This window comes from Onychomys torridus, chromosome 9 (genome assembly GCF_903995425.1).
Source record: "Onychomys torridus chromosome 9, mOncTor1.1, whole genome shotgun sequence".
Classification (NCBI taxonomy): domain Eukaryota; kingdom Metazoa; phylum Chordata; class Mammalia; order Rodentia; family Cricetidae; genus Onychomys; species Onychomys torridus.
Genome location: NC_050451.1, coordinates 89,666,100 through 89,679,661, shown reverse-complemented (window position 1 = coordinate 89,679,661; position 13,562 = coordinate 89,666,100). Strand labels below are relative to the sequence as shown.

Sequence of the window (13,562 nt, the reverse complement as noted above, 5' to 3'; positions counted from 1 at the left end):
CTTTTAAATAAAGCTGTTACTTTTAGATATTCTTCTATAAGTGTACAATATTAAGGACATGATATTAGCCTAAACTGAATAATTACCTAGGGTTCTTAAACCAATCAGATCTTCCCTTAATGTCTAATTTCATAGTTTTCTGTTTGCTCCCCTAACACTTTTAAATTGAGTTTGATGTTTACAAATTAGAAACATAACAATCAGTCCTTGAAACCTAATCTCTCTTATGCTGAAGTCAGGTCTACAAAAAGTGTGTAGGTCTACACAAAAAAAAAAATGATGGATTATAATATGTACAGTTGTACTGTAACAACACTTAGACTCTAACTAGTTGGTTCCTAGGTAAATTTTAATTAGAAAAGATGACACAGAGTGTATTCTTAGACCCATTTTGATTTGACAAGATATAAAGGAAAAACTATTTATAACATTCCATTAAATACAGCTTACATTTTTCAGTCTCCTGTCAGTCTCTTCTTGCCTGTAAAGAAAAAGAACATATTGATTAAATAATATCCATGGGCCTTAAATTATTAACTGTAACTAAAATTCATTATTATAAAGTTCCATCAGTGTTAAAAATACCTTGGACATTCAGAAATCTTAGAGCACATAGCACAAGAATTTTCCCATAGCCATTGATTTAAATATTATGGTGAGTTGAAAATAATAATAAAAAAAAATCATTTGCTTTGTTTCTTATTTTATCCATGATAGTCTGATGAGTTCTTCAATTATCTGTAAGTAGTACTTAGATCCATTCTGAAGGTTTTTAAGCAAAAGTCAAAGTGTGCATATGACAGGAAAATTGGGAAATATACCTAAGTCAAATTAGAAAAGGAAACAAACAGTTTTGCACTGAGTTTTCCCCACCACTGTCCACAGATTTCTCACCCAAGAAAACCCTCTGCAAACTGCTTAGAAAACCTGGCCCTGCCGAAGCTGAAAATTACAGTTTTATAAATGGGCCATGAAGCATGGGTAGGATGTAGCTGGAGTTTTTCTGGTCCTGCCTGGCCCACAGTCAGGACAAATCTCTCTAACCCGCCAGTCCCACAGCTGCTCAGACCCAACCAAGTAAACGCACAGAGACTTATATTGCTTACAAACTGTATGGCCACAGCAGGCTTCTTGCTAACTAGTTCTTCTATCTTAAATTAACCCATTTCTATTAATCTATACTTTGCCACAGGGCTCATGGCTTACCGGTACCTTACATCTCACTTGTCATGGCGGTGGCTGGCAGTGCCTCTCTCCCTCAGCCTTCCACCTCCCAGAATTCTCTTCTCTGCTTGTCCCACCTATACTTCCTACCTGACTACTGGCCAATCAGTGTTTTATTTACTGACCAATCAGAGCAACACATTTGACATACAGAACATCCCACAGCAGTGGGATCTGATGGCTTTAACCCTATTACTGGGGAGGCATAAGTAGGCAGATCTCTGGGAGTTCAAAGCCACTCGATCTAGTGAATTCCACCAGGGCTAAAGGTGCCCTATCAAAAAAAAAAAAAAAAAAGGCAGCCGTGAACTTTGGCCTGAAGTGTCTGAATTCTGTTACAGGAATGTCAGACATTCTTGTTGGCCTATAAAAGAGCATGATGCTTATGAGAAAGTCAAAAGGAAACAGATACCACCTCAGTTTGGAAGAGACTTAAGAGTGTAACAGACAAATGGACCTCCCTCAAGTACTGATGTATTTCCATCATTATCAACAGAGGGCATCATTAAGAATCATACTGCAGAAGCCTGAGCTAGATGGCATCCATGATAGCTTTTCAGCATAACTGTAAGTAGTAAACGAAAAAATGTGCACGTGCATACACTGTCAGCATATATATGGAATATATTCCATACGTCAAGCTGGTAACATGTCTAGCACCCATTCACTCATACAGAGAAAAAGAAAAATGAGGTGAGGATGAATATAGACCAAGGCTGAATTCAGCTTTCCCAATATCCATACAATTCCCTTTCACAGAACAAACATGAAACAAAATGAACTTATGCATCTCTAACCCCTAAAAAAAAACAACAGGAAAGCCCATAAGCCCTCATATTGCTGGTAGAAATGTTTGGTGCACTAATATCTGATCCTACTTGGTAGCATCTATTTAAACTAAATATGCCCATATCCCAGAACCCAGTAACTCAATTTCCAGGTTAACACTCAAGAACAATGTTCATTTGTTTAGCCAAAGTCATACAGAGGAGGCTTTCTGGCGGCCTTATATTATGGAGTGTGTGCACAGTGGAGCACTAGATGGCGATGGCATTGAGCAGCTGCAATGTCATTCTTCCCTATGGTTCAGTATCACAAGCAATGACAGGAGAAGAGTGCAGGTAATATGGGTCGATGAATATAAAAGAACGAAAACAAGCTCAAGAAAAATCTGGGCTAGACTCAAGACAGTGATTGGTACCCTTGGGATAGAGAATGGGGGAGGCGGTGGCAAAGAGTAAGGCTTCTGAGATGCTGGGAATTTGAATTTTGGTCTGGACACTGGTTACTTGTGTTTTCTTTCCAAGGAATCTTTGACCTGTAAATTTATCAGTTAATGGTTTTTTTGGTTTGTTGTTGTTGTTGTTGTTGTTGTTGTTGTTGTTTAACATGCATTCTGGATTCAAATTCAAGTCTTCCTGCATGCAGGGCAAGTAGTTTAACAACTGAGCAATCTCCTGAGCTTTTGGGAGTCGATCTGTGAGTTACACAATACATACATTTTTCGGTTTGTGTAATTTGTGTACTATACTTCAAAAAAAGTAATCTGGAGAAACTCCACAGATGAAGTGCTCAAGTTATAATTTATGTCTTCAATGAAGAGAAAATAATCCTGTAAAGGTATCCTGTTTTGGAAATCGAAGTGGGAATATCACTAGAAGCTATTGTGAACTTGGAGCCCTTTGTTCTAATGATGACCAGCATATGACTTCAAATAGTAAATTATCCAAAGTACAAAAGTACCATGTCCTCTTAAAGATGTATGGGTCTCAAAGTGATCCCACTTTTTATCATAAGCACACTTGAGCATCAGGTACCATTGAAGACCTACCTCCTTTCAATAGTTTGCAATAAATGTTTCCAGTCCATCTGGCTGTGACTTTTTATAATGATAAGCCATCTGTGGAAATGCAAGGCAAGGCTATTCTGTGTCAGATCCAATTGCAGTGACCTTGCATTTTTGCCCTTCACTTTACATTCCTTTCTAAGTATGAGCATTTACAACGTGCCCCAGAACACAGACACATAGGCCAGCCAAATTAGCTTCCTATCTCTGAAACACGTAATGCCAGGAATTCACATGGCCCTAGATTGCTGGAGTAGAGTTCACACTGATACACACACCCTAGTGGGTGGCCACCAGGCACACCCCTACGACCTTTTAAATTAACGAGTAGAGAGAGGAAGCTCAAGGTAACAAGCCAAGGAACTACACAAGCCAGAACTGAAAGTAAAGTCTGCCTTCGATGAGTGACCCCACCAGAGCAAGTGTGTCCAAAGTGGGCATGGCACGACCTCATGTTGAAGGAGGGAACATTTTAGGGACAGATATAGGTCCCATGGCTGGCTCTATTTAATTTGGACCGTTTACTTTCAAAGTCTCTATTTCCTATTGATAAACTGGAGATAATACCCCCTGTTTCAATAGATAAGAGGAAATATACAAAGTAGGCACATCAACCTCCTCAAGACTAGTCCTTACACTGTGACCCTCTTCTCTCCACTCTTCCCACAAAAGTCTCCTCGTGAAGTCCTGTGCTGGCCTCTGACATTTAAGTTGCAATTGGCCTAACACAATACTCCCAAACTTCATCTTACCTTTTCCTTGTCTTATATTTGCAATCATCTTCAGCCTGCATGTGTGTGTTTGTTTTTGTGGTGCTGAGAATTGAACCTGGGGCTTCATGCTAGGTAAGCACTCTACCATTGAGTATACCTTCTAGACCTGCATTTTTAAAAATCTTTTTGCCCAATATGAGAGTATGAAGAGTTTTGTGTGGTTTGCTCACTGCTGCCTCTAGTATAGGGATAAAGGGTCTGCCTGCTTGCGAATTACATAAAAATATTTCATATGATCAGCATAAGGCAAGATACACAAAAAATTCCCATTCATCGAATGCACTTTTCTGACTTTGGAAAGGCAAATTGACAAGAACCACCTAGGACAGTGGTTCTCAATCTTCCTAATGCTTCAGTCCTTTAATAATAGTATCTCATGTTGTGGTGACCCTTCAACCATAAAATTATTTTTGTTGCTACTTCATAACTGTAATTTCGCTACTGTTATGAATTGTAATGTAAATATATGTGTTCTCCAATGGTCTTAGGTGACCCCTGTGAAAGGGTCAGTCAACCACCAAAGGGGTTTATGACCTACAAGTTGAGAACCACTAACCTAGGAGATTTTTAACATTCATATGATGTTGGAAATAGAATTAAACTGCATTAGCTTACTTTTAACATCCATTCAATTTGACTCAGATTCTACTGCTACTCACAGTTAGGGTTAGGGAGGGTGGTGGCATACACTCATGTACACCCATTTGGAGGCCAGAGGACACTGAGCATCTTCTGCTATGTCTCGCCACCTCATTGTCTTGAGACAGGGTCTCTCACTGAACCAAAATCTCACTATTTAGGTGAGTAGCTTGCCAGTAAACTCTTGAAACCTATACCTCTTGACTCCAATGCCAAGGTTACATGTATGAGCAGCCATGCTCAGGTTTCCAGCTGAGTGATGGGAATTCAGACTCAGGTCCCCATGCTCACAGAGCTACACTGAACCACCTCCCCAGCCTCCAAATTTCCTGACACTGCAGTAAAATGCAACTCTGCAAAACCAAGTATCAATAACCAAACCAGAGACACACAAAAACATAAAAGCAGGCCAAATCTTACATGCCAATATCTGAAAATAAAAAACAAAGACTTCCCTATGTAAAAAAAAAAAAAATTACTGGGTTGGGGATTTAGTTCATTGGTAGAGTGCTTGCCTAGCAAGCACAAGGCCCTGGGTTCAATCCTCAGCTCAAAAAAAAAAAATTACTTTTAAATAGGATAAAGTGGTAATGTGCAGATAACATTCAAAACTGGCTGTCTTGAATATACAGATAGCCCTTATTTAATCCTCACACCATGCCCTAACTTTAAATACAACATTTCATATTCACAAAGAAGCAAGCAGAGCTAACTGTTTCATGGTGTTAATTGAACAGTACTGGAAATTCCTTTGCTGCCTGACCAAGGGGTGGCAAACCTGTATCCATCATGGACCACTGAACTGTGCCAACTGTGGGCTCACATAGCTGTCATCACCTGGCCCTAACAGCTACATAGTATATGTAGAACTTGGAAGAGGTAGCATTGGTCTTTTCTTTACTGTTCAAAGATTTTTAAACATTGGTCCGAATCAATAAAGAAGCAGGAAAAAAAAGACTCTGACTCTGCTGAAGAGCTGTGACGTAAGGTCCTCCTATGAGGAGCCAACTGGCTCAGAAGGTACTTCCTGGGGTCCCCTCTGTGTGTATCCTGGCTCCCCTTTAATCATCTGTGAGAAATTGATCTTGTGACCTCACTGCTCCAAAGCCCTCCAAATCCTGGCCTGTAAAACGGGAGCCTAGACTCAATGGGTGTCAAAGAGATTCAAACCCAGACCAAGCAAAGAAATGAGACATTTCAAGAGTGTCCCTAACTGTCATTATCTACTATACAAGTGGCCTGTTGGACTAGGGGCAGTAGCTGGGGCCAGTCACTGTTTCCCTTACACTGAAACTCCCCCCCCCTCAAGAGACACATTTGAGTGAGACATAATTTTCAATACTCTTTTATTATATACTTTCTCTGACCTCTAATATATAATAAAGCTTTAGATGAGAATCAGAAGTTACTTCTAGAATAATGTAAAAACAAAGGGTGAGGCCCCCTGGTACCATCATCATGCACGTGTCTTCGATGGCACCAAGCCACCCTCTCCACCCATCCTTTGGTTACCAGAGCCTGCCGTGACTAAATGTCCTTTAAGTTTTCCAAAACCTCATCACTGGAGGGTAGAAATGTCTATACAGCCAAAAAACCCACTTCCATCATATCTGATCGCAGACTGAGAACAAAATGTTAATGGAGGAGATCATAACTTGCCATTGTGTGCGAGCCAACAGCGTTCTACTGCTCCACCCAAAGTAGCTCTGAAAGACATTCAAAGAGCTAACTCTGGGCCCACACACTGCACCCACTACAGCCTTGCCTGCTCGCTTCAGGGACGGGAAAACTGGAGCCATCCCAACACGTGGCTTATCAGAGAACTACTCATGGGCTGGCAAAGACAGCATCTGAGTGTTTGTGTTACCTCCACTCACAGAGCCAGCCTGGCTGATCAAGGGCCAAGAGACAGGAGGAAATTACCTCACAACAAGTCAGGCTTCACAGCATTTGACACAGAATCCCACTTTTTCTGATTTCCTCCATGACTCAGAACTCATTTTTCCCTCAGGACACTACTCAGTCTCACACGCTCCAGAAAGGCCTAATCTCCCACCTTGACCCAACGTCATAATTCCCTAAGAGATGACTCCTCCGGAACCGTTTCTTTTCCCCAATTCTCAACCTTCATCTTCAAGGCCAATCTCAGTTATAATGTAATCTCAAATGTAGCTCTGACGGTACCATTCCACAGGGAAACATGCAGCCAAAGACTCATGCTGGAATTCCTCATGTAAAGTAAGAAAAAATTCATCCCAGGTTCCCTGAGGCAGAAACTTAACACAGTGAAAAGTCTGTCTTAGGACCAGTGAGATAGCTCAGCAGGTAAAGACTCTTAACTGCCCAGACTGATTAACTGAATTCCATTTCTGGAATCCACATGGTGGAAGAGAACCAATTCCCCCTAGTTTTCCTCCAACCTCCATAAACTCAACGTGGTACACAAAGGCCTTTCCCCACCTACATAATAAAGAATTTTTTTTTTTTTTTTTTAAATTCTGGTCCCACCTACCACCACTCAAAGCCTCCAATCCAGGCCTCTTCTGTCAAAACAAAAAGTAAATCTGAATTCTTGATGTTCTCCCAGGAAGTCTATGCAGTCACACACTGGGTTCAGCCTCCTCCCCGCTACCAGAATAAGTTCCCTTGGCTTCCTCTCCTAGAAGAATAACTGCAGTAGATCAAATGATTATATCCCCAGGGTACTTCCCAGAGCAAAGCCAGGAAACTTCCTGGAGACCCAGCCCAGCCTGGCCCCGCCCTGGGTGGCACCAGCTGACCTGGGTGTTGCCTTTTGGGAAACTATGTTGACATCAGAGAAGCTGACCTCCCTAGATACTTGGTCCTTCTCCAAACCACCAAGTAATCTCTACTTTCCAACTGTTGCTTCCAACACTGGACACCTGTTCACAACTTTTAAAAGAGAAATTAATAAAAAGGGAATGAAGAAAGAAGGTCCTGAATGCCGATTTCCACAGGAATTGGAAAGAAGGAAGTGGGTACAGACAGTGTCTGGTTTAAATACACTAGACACGTGTGGGGTGAGGTGGAGGCAGGTGTGGGGGGGGCAGCAGGGACAACTCAGAGCAGATGTCCTTCTAATGACAGCATGGTTGTGCCTTTGCCTTTTTGTGTTGCTAGGACAGAACACAGGCTGGTTCAATTGTAAGTATACTTCTTACTATCTCGGAGGTGTGGAATTCTGAGGTAAAGAGACCCAGATCTAGTGAGATGGAAAGTGAGAAGGAGTGGTAGAGAAAAGAAGAGAAGGGGACCAAACGAGTCCTTTCAGCAGGAACTATCCCCCCCCCCCCCAGTAACCGCATTAATCCACCCACTTAGGAGAGCAGAGCCATGCCACCTGAGGATGCTGCCGCCAACACTAGTGCACTCAAGTTCCCAGCACTTTGGGAGACACATTCAAGCCACAGCAAGTAACATCATTATTGCTCGTATGTCTGTGTGCGTGTGCACACGTGCATGCACGTGCATGGATGAGTGGTGTGTATGTGTGCATATACATATGTGTGTATATATCTGTGGTGTGGGTGGGTGGGTGTGGTATGTGTGTTGGTGTGGGTATATACATGTGGATTGTATGACATGCCTATGCACGTGTATATGTGTGCGTGTATGTAAATATATGTGCACATGTATAATTGTGTATATGTATTACGCATATATTGTGTTTGTTTATGTATGTATGCTATATGTATGTGTTATATGTGTGTTTGAAGGTGTATATGTTTGTGTGTGTATGCTTGTGTTATATGTTATCTATATGGGTTATATATGTGTATTAAAATGTGTATGTATATGCTATATGTATACTGTGTTTATAATATGTGTAAGTAGTACATGCTTATGAATTCAGGAGCATATGGAGCCTAGAGCAAGACCACAGGTGTCTTCAACAGCTCTGCCTCATTGCCTTGGGATAAGAGCTCTGTTTTAGTTTTGGTTTCTATTGCTGTGAAGAGACACAATGACCAAGGCAACATTTAATGAGGTGGTTTATTGTTTCAGAGGTTTAGTCCATTATCCTCATGGTGGGACATGACAGCATGCAGACAGAGATGGTGCTGAGAAGCTGAGAATCCTACATCTTGATCCACAGGCAACAGGTAGTGAAATGAGATACTGGGCATGGTGGCTTGAACCTCAAAGCCCACCTCCACAGTGACACACTTCCTCCAACCAAGCCACACCTTGCTATAAATAAAATGCTGTTTGGCCAGTGGCCAGGCAGGAAGTATAGGCGGGACAAGAGAGAAGAGAATTCTGGGAAGCAGAAGGCTGGAGAGAGACACTGCCAGCCGCCGCCATGACAAGCAACATGTAAAGACACTGGTAAGCCACAAGCCACGTGGCAAAGTATAGATTAATAGAAATGGGTTAATTTAAGATAGAAGAAGTAGAAGTAGATAACAAGAAGCCTGCCACGGCCATACAGTTTCTAAATAATGTAAGTTTCTGTGTGCTTTCTTGGTTGGGTCTGAGCGACTGTGGGACTGGTGGGTGAGAGAGATTTGTCCTGACTGGGCCACGCAGGAAAACTCTAACTACAACACCTCCTTTTAGGGCCACTCCCAATGAGCTTCTGGGGGCCAGTTACATTCAAACTACCAGTTTCTCACTGAGCCCAAAGCTCCCCTTTTCATCTAGGCTGGCTGGCCAAAGGGCTCTTGGGACCTGCTTGCCCCTGCCCCTCAGTACTGGGGCTAGAGGCATGTGCAGCCATGCCTAGATTTTTACCTGGGTGCTAGGGCCTCTACCTCAAGTCCTGATGCTTAGAGAGCCAGTGCTCTCACCAACTGAGCCATCTCCCCAGCCAAAACATTAATGTTGCATACCCCACAAGTCAGTCTGTCTTCAAAGGGAGGGAAATCTAGGGGCTCTGATCAACTCTGGGACACTAAAGGACTCTTTAAGAGACAGACACAAGCAAGAAAATTCTCAACACTACTATCTCAAAAGATAGGGTCATTTCCATTCAAAATGCCAGAATCCAATTAGGGACCTAGGGCTCTCTCAGGTTGCAGCTCCTTTTCTATTAATGGAAGCCCGTCCATCCCACCATTTAAAATAGAACAGACAGTAGCACCTTCCACTGCATCAAATGGAAGTGAGAACAAAAGAAGTTGGAGATGAATTCTTAGAACATTTCACTCGTCTTTTCCTCCTCTCAAAAAAGCAAACTGCACTAAAGGAAAGCAACTCAAATTCTCCTTCCTTCCCTCCCACCTTCAAACTATAAATGGAGCTGCCTTCCCCTTGACAGCTTCCCAGTGAAGTTGGAGATCTGTGACTCACGGGTTTAGACCTGCCTTCTCTACAGAACTCAGCTCTATCTGACTAGTGGGAACCACAAGATCAACACCAGGAAAATCCCACCACCCCTGGAGATAGTGAGCACAAACACCTATAAGTCTAATATCAATACTTACCTATGTGGAGGAAAAAACTCCTGGAAATTCAACAGTTTTGCCCTAGCAACATAATGCTTATTCCAATCATGTATGACTAAGTACCTTCTTTTAAAAATAACTTATTAAATTTCACATCCCTCCCACATAGCATAAAACAGTTTTATTTAAAGGGGGAGCAGGGGGGAAGCCAGCATTCAAAGCCCCCAGCACACAATGCCATTTAACACAAATGAAGAGTGCCATTTCAGGAACTAAGAGGTGGGTTTTAGTTCCAATTTCTCTGAACCAAACATGAGGCACCTCTTCTCTTCTACTTTATGTTATCAGTTTGTTACGACATAAAGCCAGCTTCACAATTGAGACTAAATACTATCCAATGACAAATAGAAAAGGACACACTGTAACTACTGAACACAGGCTGAGAGCTGTTGTGTATGATCTGGTTATGTATGTTGTGTATGATCTGAGAGTTAGGACACTCAGTTGTAAAACTGTTCAGAGAGAACAGAAAACCCCCACGCCACATCTTTTCTCCTGTACCCAGTAACACTCGGTAGCTACAGCAAGGAAGAGGACGGGTTTCAGGTTAGATGTGATGGTCAAGTCATTTATCAGGTAAAGCTGAAACACTGTAGGTCACAGGTAAGACAGTTAAGTAAGATGCTAAAGGCAGAAATCTACAGCGGAGGCATCATTTGGAGAAGAGCCAGCATACAGAGGAAAATGTAAGTTCTACAGCTAAATGGCACCACCTGAAAAGTAAGTATTCACAGAGGAGAGGCCCTAGGACGGAGCCCTAAAAAAAAAAAAAAAAAAAAAAAAAACAGAAGGGTTTAGAAGCAAGAGAAACAGGCCAAGTGACCTAGGGAGGACCACCCAGAATGATAGCAGTGCCCCCTGCAGCAAAAACAAGTAAGGAGGGGGCAGAGCCTGTCCTGCGAGAGTTAGATGAGGAAATCTGAGGATTCTCTGATCCATTCTTACCCTTCAGATCTTACCCACACAGCCCAAACACAGTTACTAAATCACTAATAGCATCTCTCAGCAAAGAGAAATGTGTAGGGCCAAACACTGACACCAATGGAAGCCATTTCAGAACCACTCATGGTTGTAAGAAGCAGCTAATTAGAACACTCAACCATAGCTCGCTCTGTGCCTCTCTAGACTCAAATTTATAACATGGTTGGAATTCAACCATAATACTATAAATTCACAACTTCTACTTAAAGGCTTGTGGTAGTTGAACAGCAATCACGTGCTAATTGACACACTTTCACTCAACAGTTATGTGTCATGGAACAAGCATCACCATAACAGGACTTCAGAGTGGAAAGAAAGAAATTAGAAAAGTACTATGTGCTTGGCTGTCTTCATATATGTGTACAAAATTAAAATTTTGAGAAACTCTCAACCAAGAAAGCTATTTCCCTCATACTTTGAATTTTTCACAACTTTTTGGCATCTTTAAGGCTATTACTTTTAATAATCATTTTCCAGCTGTGCTTTCTTGATATACTACCTTATGCTCAACTACTCAATGCATGGAATCAGAACGATACCTCTATTAAACATTTCATATTGTTCTATGTTGTTTAATCCACTTCAAGCTAATGATTTAGAAATTAAGAAATACACTCCAAAAAAAAAAATCCAAGTTTGAACTATTAAATTGTGATGCGATTCTAAAGTGGTCTACCACTATCCTGCCTCAGTAGTCACAAATGCTTTCTACTATTGCTTTTAAAAAATTATTTAAAAAAAAAATAAAATCTCTTACTTCTTAATCCTGAAAGGACTCTCCCAAAATATGGCTGTCTATACTTTCTCAAAACATTGGGTTCAAAATCTGCCACAAAAGACAGAGGCTCCCTAAGAGATGTGTTCCTCCACTCTGGATGTGGAGCTCATCTGAGGTTTCCATTGATGGAAAGTTCCCCAAGGTCTTCTCGAAAGACTCGGAGTAAATGAAATAGCACGGTAATAATTATCCAAGAGAAAATGCATCAGCAAACCATTTCCTGCCCCCTACTGCTGCCAGGCCCTAAGTGTAGACTAAGAGAGAGTGGACAACTGTAAAAAAAAGAAAGAGAAGTTCGAGTGTAGCTCTATGCTGGGGTGCTTGCTGAACATGTATGAAGCAATTCATCATCAGCATCTCAAAGACGCTAAGTAAGATTATAAGAGGATACAAGGGTATGGCAGCACCACTTAGCTTCTAAAAGATAACTTTTTTTCAAACTGGAGAGCTGGTTCAGTGGTTTAGAGCATGGGTCGCTCTTCCAGAGGGCCTGAGTTCAAGTCTATGAATCCCTGTGGCAGCTAATTCCAAGGAATTCCGGTTTCTGAGGACAATTCATGCAAATGGTACACAGACATAGAAGCAGATGAAACACCCATACACAAATATATGTGTGTGTATTTATGTATGTAAATATATTTAACAAAAAAAGATACTTCTTTTTCTAGTGTTAAAAGGTGAGAGACTGAGGGTGTAGCTCTGTAGGGGAAAAGTTGCCTATCATGTGGAAGTTCTTAGGTGGGAAAAGAAAACATGAAGAAGGGAGGGAGAGAGGGAGGGAGGAAGAAAAGAAAGAGACAGAGAAGGAGGGAAGGAGAGGAGCTAATTCCTTTAGGTTGAGGATATTAAACAATTACTTGAAGAGCTTGCCACATAAATGAGTATTTCCTTGCTGATATGCACAGAAGCTCTCTATAAAGTAGTGGTTTTTAACCTTCCTAATGCTGTGACCCTTTAATGCAGTTCTTTACATTGTAGTGACCCCCAACCATAAAATTATTCTGTTGCTACTTCATAACTGTAACTTTGATACTATTATTAATCACGATGTAAATATCTAATATGCAAGATATCTGATATGCGACCCCCAAAGGGCTCACAACCCATAGGCTAAGAATCGCTGCTATAAAGCATAAGATGATGTAAATTGTTTTCTGTAAGCTATTATAACATTACACTAATTCCTTAGCTGTAATTTAAGTGTGTTAAATATGTTCTATGCAACACAAACCTCATATAATCAAAATAACACATACCAAACCACTCCTGTAACATATTCTGAACTCTCTGTATTACTCAATAAATTATTCTTCCTTGCCTACAAGCAAGACTTGCTTGAAAATTTGGCATCTAGGCCAAGGAGACCGCTCAGTGGACAAATGTGCTTACCATGCAAAACTGATGACCTGAGTCTCAGCCCCAGACGCCACATAAAAAGCAAGATACAGTGGCACACATCAATAATCTCTTCACTCCTACTGTGCAACAGGAGGCCTGCACAGCAGCTTGCCAGCATCCATCCTAGAGTGCAGAGCAGAGCTACAGGATAGAAACCCAGCCAAAACAACACAATCAAGGACAATAACTGATCTCTGACCCCTACAAACAGATAAATGAAAATCTCGAGTCTCCCCTAAAAGATCCCTAGTTTTCTAGTTTTATATAATAAGCCATTCTGTCCTGTGTGCCTATTCTCTGTAAGCGTCTCTTTAATGTTTACAGGAATAAGCCCTGGATAGAAAACAAAATAAGCAAAAACTACACTTCCCATAATTTTATTTGTGCCAAGGATTAATCAGCATAACAATTTTAGACTAACACTGGTTTCTCGGCCTCAGCAATACTAACATTAT

General features: G+C 41.3%; 1 protein-coding gene across 3 annotated transcripts in view; it reads right to left on the bottom strand.

Annotated features, from left to right (window-relative positions):
- Window positions 1–13,562, bottom strand: part of Lmo7 (LIM domain 7) — a 214,716-nt gene that overhangs the window by 59,052 nt on the left and 142,102 nt on the right. For all 3 annotated transcript variants that reach the window (XM_036199233.1, XM_036199235.1, XM_036199234.1), the window contains one exon: window positions 451–481. In XM_036199233.1, the coding sequence (XP_036055126.1) occupies window positions 451–481 (31 nt within the window). The remainder of the gene's footprint in view (window positions 1–450; window positions 482–13,562) is intronic.